This window comes from Nanorana parkeri, unplaced genomic scaffold, assembly GCF_000935625.1.
Source record: "Nanorana parkeri isolate BGI_ZX_2015 unplaced genomic scaffold, ASM93562v1 scaffold461, whole genome shotgun sequence".
In the NCBI taxonomy this organism is placed as follows: Eukaryota; Metazoa; Chordata; class Amphibia; order Anura; family Dicroglossidae; genus Nanorana; species Nanorana parkeri.
In genome coordinates, this window is record NW_017306729.1 from 891,349 (window position 1) to 910,779 (window position 19,431).

A 19,431-nucleotide genomic window follows, 5' to 3' on the forward strand; every position below is an offset into this window, starting at 1 on the left:
TTTTGCATACGTTGCTTATTTACAATTTTGCGTACCTACTTTTTTTACCGTTTCGCAAAAAGGCGCAATTTGAAATTTACAAATGGCTGTTATCTATTAACTCAGTACAGTTTTATGTTTTTGATTTAGTAGGAAACATGTAAATTATGTTTTTTTGTGCACAATGATTTTAGTGTAAATTTAGAGAACATATAGATTTTGTATGTTGCGGGACCTACAAAATTAGCACCATCTTTTTATTCTACTGGTCCTGTGCTTTCAGAAAATGCATGGTTTGGGGGGTCCTAAAAAAACAAGCTCGTAAAAGCTGCAGTTAAAAAAGAAAAAGAAAAAGTAGAAATATTGCAAAAATGGTCTTGCCAGCTGTTGTTAAAAGTGTTAGGCAGGGCTTGGCAGTAAAAGGATTAAACAGCAGCACATATAACCCCTGCCCTGCCCCCAACTTGTGACTGGACAGTGAAGGAGCAGCAGAAGAATGATGTCATCTCTCTGCTCCCTCCTTGTGTGAACATGTTTCTTGCCAGCACATTTTAATACACAACATTTGATTGGCCCCTAGATTACCCCCTCCCTTCCAGGTCAGGTGTTGCTGTAAATGGATTTAGAAGGGGCTAAAATGAAAAACAATGTAGGTATTTTATACTAGTTGTACTTAAAATACAATATTTTTTTTTTAAATAAAAACATAACTACATTTATTGCTGTTTAATCTGCCTGGAGCTCAGCTCTAAACCTACAGTATATCACAGACGCAATAATGCTAAAACCATTAAGTTTTTTGCATCGGACACTAGTGGTGGGGCTGGTTGGAAGCCTAAAACTGGTGCCTGTAGGGCAGGGGTGACCATTAGGTAGATTGTGATCTACCAGTAGCTCTCAAAGCTGATGCTGGTAGATCATGAAGGGTGTGAATGGTGGCCCCTTTATTCCATTTTGGTATATTTATTTAGCTGTGCACACATGATTACCTATTAGCCTGAGTCAAGCTCCCTGACACCTTTCTGGTGGATACTGGTGGTTGAAGTGCTATGTATTACATCAAAGAATATTAGTTTACACAGCCTGTTGCACTGCACTGTTTGCAAAACACAGCAAGGTGAGCCAGGAAAGAGAGCAAGGAGAGACAGCTAGGAAAGAGAGAGAGGAGAGACAGCCAGGGGAGAGAGCAAGGAGAGACAGCCAAGAGAGTGAAGAAAGACAGCCAGGAGAGAGAGAGCGAGGAAAGATAGCCAGGAGAGAGAGGAGAGACAGCCAGGAGGATGAGCAAGGAGAGACAGCTAGGAGAGAGAGCAAGGAGAGACAGCTAGGAGAGCAAGGAGAGACAGCCAGGAGAGCGAGGAGAGACAGTCAGGAGAGCGAGGAGAGACAGCCAGGAGAGAGAGCGAGGGAGTGGTTTTTTTTCGTTGGTAGATCTCATGTAGCTCATCATTTGAAAAGTAGATCTTAACACAAAACATTGTGGTCACCCCTGCTGTAGGGTGACTCCATAGGCCCTGTCTTGTGGTGAAACATGCTCTAAAGATAATGTTTCACCTCTGTTCTAAAAATTGAGTCTTGAGTAAATAAGCACACTGAAGAAAAAATCTTTCTAAACAAAGCAGTGCATGTTAGCGATTGATTTTCAAGTTGTTAAACTAGTTAAGTGACTTTGGAACTTTAGCAATTATTGTTTTAAAAAATATTACAGACAGGGATTGTGGTTGAAATACATCACTTTACCTCTATTAGGAAATTCTTCTCTGCATTAAAATTGTTCTTGTACAGGCTATGTTAAAAGTGATAGATTACATTATCATGTGACTTGGATGGCATGTTACACCTTCACCAGCTACAGAATAAAAATCCCTTTACAATTATTTATTTGACATTAAAGCTCATTTAGCCCTAGGCCAGAGGTTGAAAACACCAGTGCACCCAGGATCCTATTATGTTTAGTTAGTAAATCCTGTAATGGAAATTGCCATGTAACAGTACAAGTGAATGTCAGATTTTTCCTTTCTTTTTCTAAAAAAAGATGCACACAAGCAAAATATATTTGCCATATCTCGTTGGGATCTTGTTAAGAGTATATCAGTCAAAGACAAGTAACAGTGCCTTTTATAGATGTTGTGTTTCAGATATTATGCACCACTCTGTTGTAACATTTCACTATCAAAACTGATAAATGCAATCTATAACTTATATTAGAATGACATTCTTTTTACCCTGTATATGGTGAGCAAATTCAATTTCCTCCAAAAGAGGTAAACTTAAACATCCAAAAGAGGTGTACTTAAAGGAGAACTATGGGGTCAGTGTTTTCCCCCATAGTTCTCCTTAGAGAAACTAGCATCCTCCCGTTACCCTAAGCTCAGTATACCGCGAGCTACAGCTCGCGGTATACTGAGACACCGCAGCCGGAGCGGATCCCGACTTAGACGACGGGATCCACCCAGCTGCGTGAGTGACAGCTGGCTGGCCGATCTGAGCGGGGAGAGGGGAATCCAGCCCCTCCCCCTGTCACGGCAGAGAGCCGTGACAGGATCGAGAGGTGAGCGAACCCGGTATGTGTTCGCTCACCTCCCGATCTACTGAGCCGACCTGTGACAGTCTCATTGTCACAGGACGGCTAGAACTATGAGGTGAGTGGAAATCACTCATCTCATAGTTCTCCTTTAAGCAAATCTGGCCAGACTGGCTTTACATTATTTACAAACACCATTCACAACAATCTACCATGACCAAGCTACACAATCCATCAATGTTTCATTCCCCGACAGTGGACACTCTAAATTGGGAGTGATCACAGAATGCCAATCTGTCACAATCCACTTTCTACTGTGGCCACAGCAGTGATCACTGAAATCAGCATCATGCTCAAAACCAAGATGTTGTTGAGATGTGGTTGATGCAGCACCCCAGGGTTACATTTCCCAAAAGACACGTAACAGTTTGTGTCTAGAGCAGTAGTGCACAGTATACAGTAGAGCAGTATCAAATTAGAAAGTTAATCATTTGTATTTACTAATTATGACTAATCTGTTCACCTCTGCACTATGAAAATTAAATGTAGCTTAATTATAAAAAAGGGTGAAGGGCATTCGAAGAGGGGTTACAAGATTCATTGAAGCTGTTATAGTAACCAGCCAAATGTACCAAATATAAGATTCTGAGGCAGAAGTCTATGCATTCATATCATTTTGAAATCCACTTGGGTCTCAGAAAGATGGATATAGTTATATGAATGTGCATGAATATGAATTACTACTGTAACCTGCACAGCCTGGAAGTTACATAAATGTGGTCACATTCTTATATTTCGAAATATGATAAAAACTGGTCTGTCAATTCCAAAGCCCAAGTTGGATGGGCAGCCACATTTTCTATGATGTGTATTAAATCTGTGGCTCCTCAATTGTTCTTTAAGGTAGCTTTACCTTTACAGTCAAGTTATACATAAAAAGTATTTACATATTTTAATGTGTAGTAAATGAGCTTTACAAAAGCCCTCACTGATCCAGCGGCGGATGTTGGGTGTCATCACGCATGCACGGTGATGTATGGCACTGCCGGTGGCCATCTTGGTGATGAATGCCAGCAAAGAGAGGAGGGGATATTGACCTTGCGGGATATTGACTATGCTGCTGGGATCCCCCCTCTCCGTGGTGCCGCTGCCTGGCTCTTGGGCAAATGACTGAGTGCCGAATTTTAAGAGGGGGTGACATCAAAAAGACTGTCACTCATTTTGGTGTCACCCCCACTGATGGTGTCACCCAGTGTGGGGTGCACCCCCCCTCACATTCTCCTTGTGAGGCTACTGCACTGATCTCAACAGCAACTACAGCCACTGTGGATCAATGCATCCTCAACATTCACTGCAGAAGCCCTAAAGTCGTTATCTCAGGCAATTCCTCATCCTGGAGCACCTACTCTAGGTTTACAGGGAAGGAGTATCAGGGTTAGCTGAGCTGCTGAGATAAAGATTTAAATTGCCACAATGCTTCTGCTTCAGGGGCGGACTGACCACTCGGGCAGTCGGGTACTGCCCGAGGGCCCACGGCCAGTAGGGGGCCCCATCAAGTCAGCAGGGGGGCCCCAGAGCTGTGCAATCCCAACGCCCGGGACATTCAGCTCCAGGTGCTGGCCAGGTGATTTTCTTGATGCAAGCAGCAGGGTTAAAGTTTTTTCTTTTTTTTTTCTCTCCTGAACTGAGTGGCGAGGAAAGGAGTGTCAGGCAATTCTGCTGGCAGCTCTCAGAGGACCCCCTCGTCAGCAGGGAGCTGGGTCCCTGTCCACCCCCCCTCAGAGGTAGCAGAGGTTGTCTTAACCCCTTCAACTCTGCTTCAGCCACCCCATTCTTCAGCTGTAATGACCAAATACAGAGTGGGACCTGTCCAGTGGGGTGCCTTTGAAATCCAGAGGTCACGGTAAGGAAACAATCTGTTACCCACAAAGTTCCGCAGACAAGAAAGACACAGTAAACCATTGCTGCTTTTCTGGAAAAACATGTGCACAATCACAGAGCATTCCTTGGAGGATGGAAATGTCATAGTAGGCAGTGCAAGGAATTATGTCATTTTTTGGTGTATAAAGATCACTACTCTAGAATAGCAGATCCTTCAGCCAGGGGCGTCCGAGGCTGGGTGACACCCGGAGCGGTTACCGGGTGTCATCCCGCCAAGACGGCCATCTTGGTGCTGGACGCCGGCAGAGAGACCCGGCGGGATAAGGTATGCCGCCGGGTCCCCTCCACTCTCCTGATACTGCTTTCGGTCCGACTTTTCAGAGGGGGGTGGCACCAAAATTACTGTCAGTCATTTTGGTGTCACCCCTCCAATGGTGTCACCCGGGTACGGGCCACACCCCCTTGTGACGCCACTGCCTTCAGCATTCCATGTAAACTATCCTCTATAGTTGCAATAGAAAATTCTGTACTGTTTCAATGCCAAATTTAAAGCATAATCCAGGTAAAGTAATATTTGGTGTGCTCGCAGTTGTGACACAGAAACCATATGGCATTGTTCTACTCAGTGTGTTTTTTTCTTGGCACCTTTTTGCCCTCAAAAAGCATGCAGCGGTCATCTTAGTTGTGGGCAGGGCCGCAGTGCATCCCCGCTGCCACAACCAAGATGCCCACCGACAATAAACCTCAATGCCAGCAGCCATTTTGGTTATGGTAGCGGGGACGCATTGAGTAGGCACAAGTTGGCCAGCGGCAATTAGGTTTTTCCTGTCAGCTCTATGGCAGCACACGAATGGGTTAATCCCTCCTTCCTCCCCTAATCAGGATTGTAACTCATGTAACTGCCATGGAGCTGGACAGGAAAGGAAAATTACGGTAAGTATGAAATACAATTTTCCTGTTACTGTGGGGGCGGCCATCTTTTTGGTAGTAAACGGCTCCAGAAGAGAAGCATCATCACCCTGCGCAGACACTTGCGCATTGTCTATATGGCAAGTGTACAGACAGGTGAACAGACAAGCGTCATCATGCCGCAAGGGCGCCTTTTAAAAAAAAAATTTTTTGCAATTCTATATTTTTTTAAAAAAATTCAAAATTAAAGAGCTACCGGTATGCGCCGGTACTGAGTACCGATGCGTACCGCCAGGAAAAAAGCCCTAGTTCTATTACTATGACCCAAATCACTTGTAGCAGCCTGCTCCCCTCCCCGCTGTGGTTTTTAGGGTCCCCTATGTGTCCTTGGATAAGTAGTTGTTTTTTTAAATGAATGTATATGCTTGTATGTGGGTGGAGCACAAGGGGGCCCCTTACCCTCTTATTGCCCGGGGCCCCAAATGCTCATTTACTGCTGTTAAGAACCTGTACTCTTCAGGTCTCAAAATGCAAGACTGCGAAATCTGGCCACTGTGGATTGCACTGAAGATTTACATTAAGGTAATATGAGTGGACTCCCTGTCTTTAGCAAAGCTTCAAACTTTATTAAGATAGAGAGCATTAGCAGGTCACAGTTTTTAAGAAAGGATTTATCTAGATATAACAATAAACAATGTAAAAATAAAGTGAAGAACAGATGGTTATTTTGCTTAATGCACAAACACAGGTTTATGTGGGTTAGTGACTTTAATATAATGGATGAAGCCGGTAACCATCCATTCGACTCAACTCACACCTAGGTGACCGCGTTTGCACGTGTTTATTTGCGCATCTTGTTGTGCATTTTTACATGCGATTTGAGAGGAGGGTGCATTTGTGCGTGACAAAATGTGCAAAAACACTTGTGTCGCACAATTACAGACATTTTCCATTGTAGTCTATAGGACAAAATGTGCTGTAATCTGGCAAAAAGTAGCTCCTAGTAGTACTTTTTCCAGCAACAGGCATTTTTCCGCTTGCAACAAAATGCTCAGGTGTGAACAGAGGCCATAGAAATTAATGGGATTCCTTCTCTTGAGCATTTTGTCTCTCAAGGCAATCCTTTCACTAAAACTGTTAAGCCAAAACATACTTTTACACCCACCGTATAATATTCATTGATAAATTATGAAAAAGGTCAAATTATTTAGAGTGTTATTCACAGAGCTAGCTGAAGGATCAGCCCTAGTTCCGGCTGATTCTTCGGCCGCCTGGACCGAAGGTCTGCTGTATGGGCTATTCACTATACATTATATTCAATTATCTTTTTTTTTTTTAATCTTTATTTATTTCTTAAGATGTATCATTAAATTAACTTTTTAAACATTTTTTTGCCACTTTTTCCCCTCTACTTTTTTCACTGTTTTACTATTCTGCTCGGTACCACGTAGGCATTCGGCGGTATTCGGCTATTCACTCACTGCGAGAATAGGCCAAACGGCAGCGAGAAGACTGCCGGAGGTTCGGCTTAGCCGATCCAGATGTTGGATCGGCTGAGTCGAACTCCTTCTGCACTTCGGCTCAGCCGAACATGCTGAGCATGTTCGGCCAAACCGAAGACTGCCAAAGCAAGCCGCTATATGGATGATTTCAGCCATTCTACAGTAGCTGAAGTCAGCCCTACAAGCCTATTTTGATCGCACCGGACCGCAGGCACAATGATCCCATGCGGCCGATCACATTGAGGTCCGGAGGGCGTGGCTACGGTGCCATTCACTTCAATGGCCCGCCACGCCCCCTCCTGCCCCACAAAAAAGTGAGCCGGCCTCAATGCGATGCAGTGCGTTCTGGCCAGAATCAGCCTAGCCTTACTGCTGTGGGACTTATCATTCTACCTTATTTCAAAGGCAAAGACTAGCTAAATATTGATGAATAAATCCATACAAATACAGATCTATTTATGATCACATGAGCTATTGTTGATGGATCAGGCTTTAATGATTAATAATCAGTGCATTTAATTGGGCCTACATTTCTACTCTGATTTCTTTTATTTTAAAATAGAAATAATGTTACTGATTTTTAAAGAAAATATTTCTTGGCTATGGATACTTTGGGGTCAGTAATGGACATATTTACCAAAAGCTTCTGTTCAAGATCAATATTGGTGCACCCATTTATTCACTGCTTAACCACAAACAATGCACAGATATACCCTAAATTCAAAATATAGAAGTTGAGTCATCAAGCTACTCAAATTCCAGTCCAAATCATGCCAAGAGGAAATAAGAGAAGCATTCCACATGTCTCAGTGCCAATTAGGCGAGCATGAAGGACATGGTCACTGCTTCCTGACCCCACTGAGATATTGCAAACCAGGAGTACACTTAGAGTATAATAAAAATGACTCTCCCGTCTAACCTATCTAAAGCTGGCCATACACATATATATTATCTGAAGATTTCCTATGGTCAGATGGTCAGATTTCCTATGGTCAGATTCCTCCATCTACCTTAAAGGAGAACTATGAGGTGAGTGATTTTCATTCAACCTCATAGATCGAGACAACGTGTGTCAATGAAACTGTCACACGTTGGCTCAATAGATCGGGAAGTGAACAAACACATACCGTTGCTTGCTCACTTCTCTATCATGTCCCTGCAGAGAGCCATGACTGTCACTCAAGGCTCCCTGCAGGGATTCCCCCCTCCCGCTCCGATCCTCCAGCGCTGACTGGCGGAACAGATGGGAGAGGGGGCGGGTACAGCTGGCTCTGCCTCTAGATAGGCGGAGCCAGCTGTCACTCACGCAGCTAGGTGGATCTCGACAGTAATACGGCGGTCTCAGTATACCGCGAGCTGTAGCTCGCTATATACTGAGCTTTGGAGAACTATGGGGAAAACACTTACCTCATAGTTCACCTTTAAACTGTGCGGGTGGTGGAATCTCCCACTGGGCCAAGCTTTAGTATCTTGCTACTCGGCCCCGCTGGCTCTCAAAATGCCTAAACAATGCCTGCATCCAATCAGATTGTTCAGGTATTTTCACAGCCAGCAGGGCCAACTAGCAATATACTGAAGCTTGGCCCAGTGGGAGATTCCTACACAGTTCAGCGTAGATGGAGGAATCTGTTGCACTTTTTCCATCTGACCATAGAGAATCTGCAGATAATCTATAGGCATATGGCAAGCTTTAAAAGTGAACAGCTTTCAGTTCTATGTGGCAATGGGATTGAGATCCCTAAGTTTCAGAGTCCCCAGTGCAGCGGTATAGTATGTACATAGGCCTCTGTTTGCAGCTGATTTCCAAATCTGGCTGGGCACTCGCAGTGAAGAAAAGTATCTGCCTGATTAAGCCTTATGTTGTAAATGCCCCGCTCACCCCATGCTGTGTTCAGTCATTACTGTTCCAGCTCCATATTACCAAGCTTAGCATCTCTGGCTTAATTTTTTCTTTACAGTGGTCAGTTTCAAATTAAAAACCCACTTTTACTGTGGTGACAATTTCATATTAGAGGAGCGGTTCCTATCTGGGCAAAGAAGGGTAGGATCAACTGAATATCTCCACCCCCTAAAAAAAAGTAAAAGAAGAAGAAGGAGCGACTGAATATCTCCACCAAAACGAAAATGGTAAGCAGGAAGCAGTATCAACTGAAAATCTCCACCCCACAAATGGTGCCCTGTGAAGCTGTAATGCACATCCTGTATCCAGAGCCATATTTTGACATTATGATGCCAAATGCACACCTAAGTATGAGGTCCTTTCACACAAACTCTGCCTGTTTTGCCATGTGATTATTTTAGCAAAAGCTTTACTAGAATGTGCTGTTGGAAGCAACATGCTGTGTTTTGTAGAACTTTCCAAATCAGCAAACAAGAGAAAGGAGAGGTTTGTTTGTTTTTTCTTAAACTAATGAATCTAACAGCTCATCTCTATATCTCCTGTGGTCCTTATACCCTACTTTTTTTAAAACTGAATTTAGCCTTACATGTTCAGAGGTTGGTAGAAGAAGAAAACAATATGATGGAAAACTTTTTTGCAGTTTATACATTTTGAGGCTTGATACTGCCTGCTGCCCTAGCATGAGAGCCATTATGGTAAATGCAGCTCTGCCTGTACTCTATATACTCTCTGGGGTATGTTATTTGTATGTCTGATAAAAGGGCCCATTCACCTCAGATAACGATGATAAACAAGTTTCTAGTAAAACCTATTGACACCAACACTTTTCATTGCAGTGCACTGGAAGATAGTCCTGCCAGCTGCATTTTTCAATGCATTGACTTGCATTTTGCCATTCGAGTCATATGAAATAGAGTCTTACAAATGTGACAAATCTAAACTGCATGTTAATGCAACATGCATTAACATATGTGTTATGCTGTAAACAAGACCTATATGTTCAGAAAAATAAATTACAATCTGTTGCCTGTTATATGGCTATTGTATCTGCTTGTTATTACAATATAACAATCCAGGTAACACAAAAAAAAAAACTTTGTAAGCTTGTACAACCCCATTGCTCTTTACTAGATATGCTTTATGAATGTTTCTGTGCCCTGTGTTTTTATCTTTTATGGGTTTCTGGATTACAATTATTCTACCGAAGTAGCCCTTTATAAACACTTATTGTCTGGCTGCAAACTGATGTGCACACAATTCCCAAGGAGACCAGAAGGGCATCAAGATTAAGGTGAATGTCAGTTACAAAAACACCTTAGTAGCTGTGGTCTGAATGAATAGAAGATGCAGCCTGCATGGGCAGGGAAAGCACTCACAGATAGAAAATGATGGATGAGAAACAACATGAGCTGAAAACTTGTGATAAGCAATAATTATATCCTTAATAGGGTTCTTGGCTTCAGAATTTAAGCTGTATTCCCTGATCAAATAGCGATGAATTTATTTAGAGACAAATTGAATTGTTCCACAGTTAATATTCTTCTTTCATGAATTGTTAAGATACAGAAGATATGCCTTTTCTTGGCTGCAAAATATTTATATTGTATATATTTTAGACAGCCTTGTCAAGTGTTAAGTTATTTTGACAACACAAATGATTCTGACTTACTTATGACTGATGACATAGTGACAGAGCTTAAAATTTAAAGGTAAAAATATGACCTGCAAACTGCAGTAACCCATACTGGGCAATCAACTTTTACTTTGGAGTAAAACAGCCAGTTTAGTAAAGGTATAAGTCCAGATGCTTTGTTATTATTGTTGAAGACTCATGTTATTTGTCTACCATATTCACTGTTTAATGAAAATGTGTATAAACAGTATACTGTATCCTCACCCTAAAACACTGTGCACTGACTCCATCTACAGGTCATCATCATATTGGCGTGTGTTTTTTGCTTTCCATAAGGCTTAGACAGAAATGTTTAACACTGGCTGATCATCTAAAGTCATGTGGCTGTGTAAGATATATAGATATAGATAGATAGATAGATAGATAGATAGATAGATAGATAGATAGATAGATAGATAGACCAGCGCAGAATGCATTCATATATGCATAACTAGTTTCAAATTTAAAAAAAATAACTAGCTCCAAACTAACATGACAGCAAAGGCAAATCATTATAAAAAAAATAAGAAAAAAAAGTAAAAATAATATTTAAATGAATTACATAATATCATAATAATTACTCTAATATCCTACCAGCAGTAGTAATGTCCTTTAACATAAGCTAAAGTTTGGAAGTGTCCTATATTAATATGGTACAAACAATAATGTTGTACTATACAGTAACTTACAGCAACCAATGAAAAGTCGGCTTTCGTTAGTTCAGTACAGTAATCTGCTAAAAGCTGGCTTATTGGGAAACAGCAAATGTTGCCTTTTGCACTGTGATCAGATGAGGCCATCTTTGTCATAAAGATCCAGCAGAAGCAAATAAAAGCTATTCTGTAAATTATTTATGTGTATTTATTTTATTCCTGTTGCTATAAGTTGTACACATTTTAAAAACCCTGTTTTTTTTGTACTGACAGGCAAACATCTCCTAAATAATATATGCTCCAGGCCCTCTGGCAGTGATAATGCTCGTGATTTTTTTGCCTGGAGGAGTGAACAAATTAAATTCAAACTCATTGTTTGTCACATTGTCGTCACATTGCTATCACTGACACCTTGATAATTTGCAGGCCCCTCACTTATTGAACAACCACTGACCCTTAATGTTACAGCATTACATAGCAGTACTTTTGCACACTTATACCTAAAAAAGTTTAATTTCACACCCAAAATGATTTTTTAATAAGCACAAACAGCAGAGGGGGCACTCTGGAGCCTGTACCCCCACCATCCCCACCACACTGCCTATAGGCCACAGTTTCCCTATACCCTACATTCCCTACACTCCATTTTAATTCCATGTTAAAATTTCTGGCTGACACTGCATTTATTTAGGTCAACTTTACATCTAGGAATATTTTCATAAAACAATAATAATTATGAACATTTTTGTATGAATATAATTGGTAGAATGTTAATATCTATGGTCTAGTAATGTGGCCTGGCTTGATATCAGTTTCCAAGACATTAATTTGTGTTATTAGACCTCCAATCCACATGCACTTCATTATTCACATACATAATGCATTTAAGTTCAGGACAGGTCACCATGGAGAGAAAAAATAATGGGTTAAGAAGCAAACTGGTTCATTAAGTTGATCTTTCAATGGAAAAGGGTCACCATGTTACTGGTACATAGGCAAGTCAGGAACATGCACGTACATTCCTACGCAGGAAGCTCATAACAGGCAATATGTCATGTTTGTAAATTCTACTCACCTTATTTCTGTTAATGTGTTTAAAATAACTGTCCAGGCCCAAAGACAATCAAACAAGATGGTTTTCCTCCTCATTGCAATTCCTTGAGTCTAGGGAATAACAGAAGCAGAGTTAGAAGACAAACTTGATTGAATAAAGTTTTTCCATTCTCCTGTGTTGACTATACAATGAAATGTAAAATTATACAAAATAGGTTTTGTTGACCAGAATTACTAGCTCTACAGTTTTAAGTTGCTGCAAGGCTACAGCCCTTGTATGCAATATGAATATAAACATACCCACGTAGGTATTGTTCATAACATTGACAGTCAAAAAAAAGAAAAATAACGTGTCAGCTTTTCTGAACAAACTCAGCTATGTATGTTGATGAAATGAGTCAGCCATCTATATTGTTGAAAGACATCATAGAAGAACTTTGCCTCAATGCGGTTTTAGGAATGCCTTTCCATGGTTGTTAGTTGAAGCTTTTCAAACAGCAGACCTCTCATGTTAGATTCAATGTGATTCTCAGGGCTGCTGTTTAATCTCATTATTTTAATATCCCATCTGTTACATGAGAGTTTCATGCTCTGACACACAACCTCCCTAAGATTAAAAATAATGTATCGGTAGAATTAAAAACAACAAACACACACACTGCCCTGAATGATACCATAAGCCTGCAGTAGATCTTCTATTTGTGTAATCTTTATGTTTCTTATGTTGCTATTCATCTCTATCCTTTCCAAACACAAACTTCACCAGCACTAGTTTCCAGATATACTTAAACCACTGCCATTGTGATCTATTTTGAAAGTTCTGCTGGCAAAGAGTCTCTCTAGCCTTGAGCACAGCAGCTAGAACCAAGTCCCCCATTCATGACACTTTAAACCGTCGTTTGAAGGGTGTTAGTAGTATGCTTTTGCCTGTTTGCTTTATCAGAAATAAACAAGCACACATACAGTTATTCCCCACATCCCTAGTGCCATTGAAATCAATAGAAACACAGTTAAATGCATCGCTCTCATGTAAACACTGGACTAAAACAGACGGGTGGAATAAAAATGGGTTTGAACACATGCAGCCTCCATTGTGATAGCACATGCTGAAGGTTCTTGGTGATCAACATGCATTTGAGGTTTAATCATATAACGCAGCAAGATGTTGATGAATGATGCACATAGGAAAATCAAGGCATGCACAATCTGACTATCTCCTTGTAGCATGCACTGAAATACACACATCAGCCGCCTTGCTAAACTATCCCTGTCTTCCTGGAATCTTGTCATTCTTAGAAATTAAATGCCACCATTTCAGCCATCACAAAGCTTACCTTAAATCTCATTATCCTTCCAATGCTTCAATAATACTACTACTACTGTATGATTCTTTGTAATTTTTTTTGTGTGATCGCCAGTATAAAACAGATTCTCTGTCTCTGAGAAGAATTACAGACACAAAAAAAAAAAACGCAGTCGACTCAAGTCATTTCGACTTGTAGATGAGCAAGAAAAAGCCACATTAACTTCCCTATGAGAAGCTCGCTCTGTTTTTGTGTTCTCCACCCTTTAAGTCCTGCAGACCTGTCCCTAAAAACCAAACACAACTGATCTTCTCAACCTGCCATCGATCGCTGCGGATTTCCAAAGTGAGAGAGAAAATGGTCACAGCTCTTCAGTGTTGCATGTTAGAGAAGGGGGAAAAAAATGGACAAAATGCACATCGGGAAATATAAGGCTGCTAAGTGGTGACACGCAGGGAACGGAGCAGAGCCCTTACCTAGGATTGATGCTCACAAAGAGGGAGAGGAAGAAGAAGAAAAAAAAAATCGGAGTGGGAGAAAGAGAGGTGGTCGCTTGTAAAATCCAGTCTCGTGAAAGTGACTTGGAGAGAGCCAGGGAGAAGCAGAGAGTGGCTGAGGCTGGGAGTTCTGCACGGCCCTGCCTCTCACTCATCCAGCAGCAGCAGAAGCAATCACAAGCGCATCGCTAGCTCCCTCCTTGAGAATCAACCCCCCCAAATTCCTTCCTAGTTTGGAGATCACGGCCACAACAATGCTTTTTTTTTTTTTTATTCTCTTTGTTTTTTATTTCAAGACAGTCCCGGGTAAACCGGATGTGAAATAAGCTGTGCCTTCATGCCAGGGAGATTTTATTACAGAATGGAAGGTGGTACCGATCTCTCATCTATAGACCGATACGCCCATGTTTATAGGCAGCTCGATTGAACTTGTGCCGATGTTGCTCTTTAATCCCTTGCTCTGGTCTGCGGGATCAAATGTTTTGACAGGGCGCTGCGTGCTTTGTTGGCGGGGGGACTTATTTCAGGACTGGGGCATTTGACCCTTTCATCTGTTCTTTGACGAAAGTCATTTCTTTTTCATGAACTGTTGGCTTGGTGCCGCACAGCGGACGAAATGAGCTTTCAGCACAATGGACATGGTTTTTGGAACTGTTGGATGTTCAAGTGGCTATATGCATGTTTCAAAGTACATGGAAACCCAGTGAAAGACAGATAAGCTGGCCATACAGTGGTAGAATTGCTGTCCATACATCCATACACTGCTAGAATTGCTGTCCATACACTGCTTGAATTGCTGGCCATGCACTGATGGAATTGCTGGCCATACATCCATACACTGCTAGAATTGCTGTCCATACACTGCTAGAATTGCTGTCCATACACTGCTAGAATTGCTGGCCATACACTGATAGAATTGCTGGCCATACACTGATGGAATTGCTGGCCATACACTGCTAGATTTGCTGGTCATACACTGCTGGAATTGCTGGTCATACACTGCTAGATTTGCTGGTCATACACTGCTGGAATTGCTGGTCATACACTGCTGGAATTGCTGGCCATACACTGCTGGAATTGCTGGCCATACACTGCTGTAATTGCTAGCCATACACTGCTGGAATTGCTGGCCATACACTGATAGATTTGCTGGCCATACACTGATGGAATTGCTGGCCATACACTGATAGATTTGCTAGCCATACACTGATAGATTTGCTGGCCATACACAGCTGGAATTGTTGGCCATACACTGCTAGAATGGCCTGTCATATACTGCTAGAATTGCTGGTATACACTGCTGGAATTGCTGGCCATACACAGCTAGAACTGCTGGCCATACACTGCATGAATTGGTGGTCATTCACAGCTAGAATTGTCTGCCATATACTGCTAGAATTGCTGGGTATACACTTCTACAACTGCTGGCCATACACTGCTACAATTGCTGGCCGTACACTGCTAGAAATGCTGGCCATACACTGCTACAATTGATGGCCATACAATTCTAGAGCTGCTGGCAATACACTGACAGGATTGCTGGCCATACGCTGCTAGAAATTCTGACCATACACTAATAGAATTGCTGGCCATACTCTTTTAGAGTTGCTGGCCACACACTGCCAAAATTCCTGGCCATACACTGCTAGAAATGCTGACCATACACTGCTAGAGTTGCTGGCCATACCCTGATAGATTGGCTGGCCATACACTGCTAGCTTTGCTGGTCATACACTGCTAGGTTTGCTGGCCATACATTGCTAGGTTTGCTGGCCATACACTGCTAGGTTTGCTGGCCATACACTGCTAGGTTTGCTGGCCATGCACTGCTAAAATCACTGGCCATACAATGCTAGAGTTGCTTGCCTCACACTGCTAGAATTGCTGTCCATACAATTCTATAATTGCTGGTCATACACTGCTGGAATTTCTGGCCATACACTGCTGGCATTTCTGGCCATACACTGCTGGAATTGCTGGACATACACTGATAGATTTGCTAGCCATACACTGATAGATTTGCTGGCCATACACAGCTTTAATTGTTGGCCATACACTGCTAGAATGGCCTGTCATATACTGCTAGAATTGCTGGTATACACTGCTGGAATTGCTGGCCATACACAGCTAGAACTGCTGGCCATACACTGCATGAATTGGTGGTCATACACAGCTAGAATTGTCTGCCATATACTGCTAGAATTGCTGGGTATACACTTCTACAACTGCTGGCCATACACTGCTACAATTGCTGGCCGTACACTGCTAGAAATGCTGGCCATACACTGCTACAATTGATGGCCATACACTTCTAGAGCTGCTGGCAATACACTGACAGGATTGCTGGCCATACGCTGCTAGAAATTCTGACCATACACTAATAGAATTGCTGGCCATACTCTTTTAGAGTTGCTGGCCACACACTGCCAAAATTCCTGGCCATACACTGCTAGAAATGCTGACCATACACTGCTAGAGTTGCTGGCCATACCCTGATAGATTGGCTGGCCATACACTGCTAGGTTTGCTGGTCATACACTGATAGGTTTGCTGGCCATACATTGCTAGGTTTGCTGGCCATACACTGCTAGGTTTGCTGGCCATGCACTGCTAAAATCACTGGCCATACAATGCTAGAGTTGCTTGCCTCACACTGCTAGAATTGCTGTCCATACAATTCTATAATTGCTGGTCATACACTGCTGGAATTTCTGGCCATACACTGCTGGCATTTCTGGCCATACACTGCTGGAATTGCTGGACATACACTGATAGATTTGCTAGCCATACACTGATAGATTTGCTGGCCATACACAGCTTTAATTGTTGGCCATACACTGCTAGAATGGCCTGTCATATACTGCTAGAATTGCTGGTATACACTGCTGGAATTGCTGGCCATACACAGCTAGAACTGCTGGCCATACACTGCATGAATTGGTGGTCATACACAGCTAGAATTGTCTGCCATATACTGCTAGAATTGCTGGGTATACACTTCTACAACTGCTGGCCATACACTGCTACAATTGCTGGCCGTACACTGCTAGAAATGCTGGCCATACACTGCTACAATTGATGGCCATACACTTCTAGAGCTGCTGGCAATACACTGACAGGATTGCTGGCCATACGCTGCTAGAAATTCTGACCATACACTAATAGAATTGCTGGCCATACTCTTTTAGAGTTGCTGGCCACACACTGCCAAAATTCCTGGCCATACACTGCTAGAAATGCTGACCATACACTGCTAGAGTTGCTGGCCATACCCTGATAGATTGGCTGGCCATACACTGCTAGGTTTGCTGGTCATACACTGATAGGTTTGCTGGCCATACATTGCTAGGTTTGCTGGCCATACACTGCTAGGTTTGCTGGCCATACACTGCTAGGTTTGCTAGCCATACACTGGTAGGTTTGCTGGCCATACACTGCTAAGTTTGCTGGCCATACACTGCTAAGTTTGCTGGCCATACACTGCTAGAATTGCTGGCCATACAAGGCATGAATTGCTGGCCATACACAGCTAGAGTTGCTGGCCATACACTGCTAGAATTGCTGGCCATACACTGCTAGAATTGCTGACAAGCAAATGGAGCATTGTCCTGCTGGGATCTGTTGCTCTGCTGACACCAGGCTATGTCTCACACCACCATCTTCCTCCATTCAGTCATTGGAAGCTTGCTGTCTCTTCCAGGTTTAGGTAGCTAGTCCCCAACGACCTGCCTCTGGCTCCCCCTTCTGAGTTATGTATGTAGATATCCCAGGGGCTGCAGGAGAAGGGACATTCTTGCCTAGGCTAAAATTGCCGTGGGGATGGGGTTAAAATAAAACATGTAGGCAATCCCCCCACCCTAAAAGGCTTTTCAGACTGGGTTGGGGGAAGGAACCAAGGAGATTAAAGCAGAACTCTGGGCATAATTTCTCTTAACCTTGCATTGGGTCTACCCCCGAACTGACCTGAGCCTCAGAGATGGCTTGCTTTTAAACCAGTCCCTGGAGCCTCTCTTCCCCTCCACGGCAGCGGTCTAAGGTCTCATGAATCATTACATCATGAATCTATACACAGTGAATAGACGTGAGGATGGTAAGGAACATTCCAATGCTGCAGCGTAGGAGGAGACAGGAGAAGCAGACAGCAGGCTAGGCAGTATCGGTGAGTATAATGTCCTTTTTTTTTTAGCACCTTGCCAAAAACGAGCACCTAACCCTCGCGCCACTGCAAGGGTTAAGAACACTTTTGCCCTTCTTTAAGTCGGGAGAGAGTGTGAAGGTCCCTGTTAAATGGGTTTTGTTTATTTTTTCACACTATCTTATTTTTTTTTCTGTGCTGTCCATCCCTTTTCTCTTTGTATGTTTTTTTAATCCTTATAATTGAACTTTCCGAGAGAAGTATCAAATATCAGAAAAGTAATTTTTAAAGAAGAGCTCTAGCACTTTGTGAAATTAACTGCTCGTTTTGGTCTATGGGGGGGAAGAAGTGGCTGCGGGGAACGGTCTAGCAACCAGGCAGGATCAGGTAAGTATATTTTCTTTATTTAAGCCCCTTGAGAAAAATGAGCCGTTAACCCATGCAGTGCAGGGGTAGCCCTGACCCAAGAGTTAACTTTTCAAAATCCTGGAGTTCCACTTTAAAGGAAAACTCACATATGAAATTACTAAACAAGCCATTTTGTAAATTTACCTTTTCAACTTAACCAGAAGCTGCTGTAATTTTCCAAAAATGTAAAAAGTCCAGTTCAGTGTGATCCGCAAAAATGCTGCACGCACTATTTTTGCAGATTGCGCTGGATCGGAATGCAGGCACTAATGTGCCTGCGTTCTGGGCGCGGGCGATCGCACTGTGGGCAGGGGGCATGGCTGCGGTGCCATTGACTTCAATACAACCCCACACCCCCTCCCGCCCCTGAACTCAGGGAGTCGGCCGGCTTACATTCCAGGGCGTCCTGTCCTCCGGTGGTGCTCGTGTGGCCGACGTTGCACATGGGGAGTGGTGTCCCGTCCCTTTCCATCTGTGGCATCTGACACATTCAGCCGACAGCCGCGGGAGCATAGCTGTAGCCAGCTCCTTTTGCGCCCGAGGCAAAAAAAAACGTGCTCTCCCCCCCACAGACGTGTGATGTCACCCAGCACCCTGCCTCCAGAATTGTTTTTATTTTTCACTATTTTTTTTATAGTATTATTTCTTCTTTTTTTTTTTTTAAAAAAAATTTTTTTTTTTACTCTTGGGGGGGGCTTCGGGGAATTATTAGGGGTCTAAACAGCCCCCTGATATTTCCCTTTTAAAATGGAAAAAAAAATTGAGGACACAATCTCTTTTTTGCAGCCCCTGTTCTAAATGAATGGAATGCACAGAGTCTTCCCATTCATTCAGAAAATATTTTACTATCATCCAGTTTCTGAATGGGGAGGAGCCTCTGTACAGAGTGCTTCTCCCCATTGAGAAACTCATGAATGAACAGGAAGTGATGTAAATCACATCCTGTTCATTCATAACTAGGGACACATAATACTGTGTCCCCAGTTATTTACCAACACTGGAGTGATCAGCTGA

The 19,431-nt window shown here is 42.6% G+C and overlaps 1 protein-coding gene across 1 annotated transcript in view; it reads right to left on the reverse strand.

The window, feature by feature from the left end:
* GABRA1 (gamma-aminobutyric acid type A receptor alpha1 subunit) overlaps positions 1–14,106 on the reverse strand; it is a 142,024-nt gene extending 127,918 nt beyond the window's left edge. Inside the window, exons 1-2 of the mRNA XM_018560516.1 lie at positions 13,854–14,106; positions 12,096–12,184 (exon numbers count right to left, since the gene is read on the reverse strand). Coding sequence (XP_018416018.1) covers positions 12,096–12,169 — 74 coding nt within the window. The 5' untranslated portion in view covers positions 12,170–12,184; positions 13,854–14,106. The remainder of the gene's footprint in view (positions 1–12,095; positions 12,185–13,853) is intronic.
* Between the last annotated feature and the right edge of the window lie 5,325 nt (positions 14,107–19,431).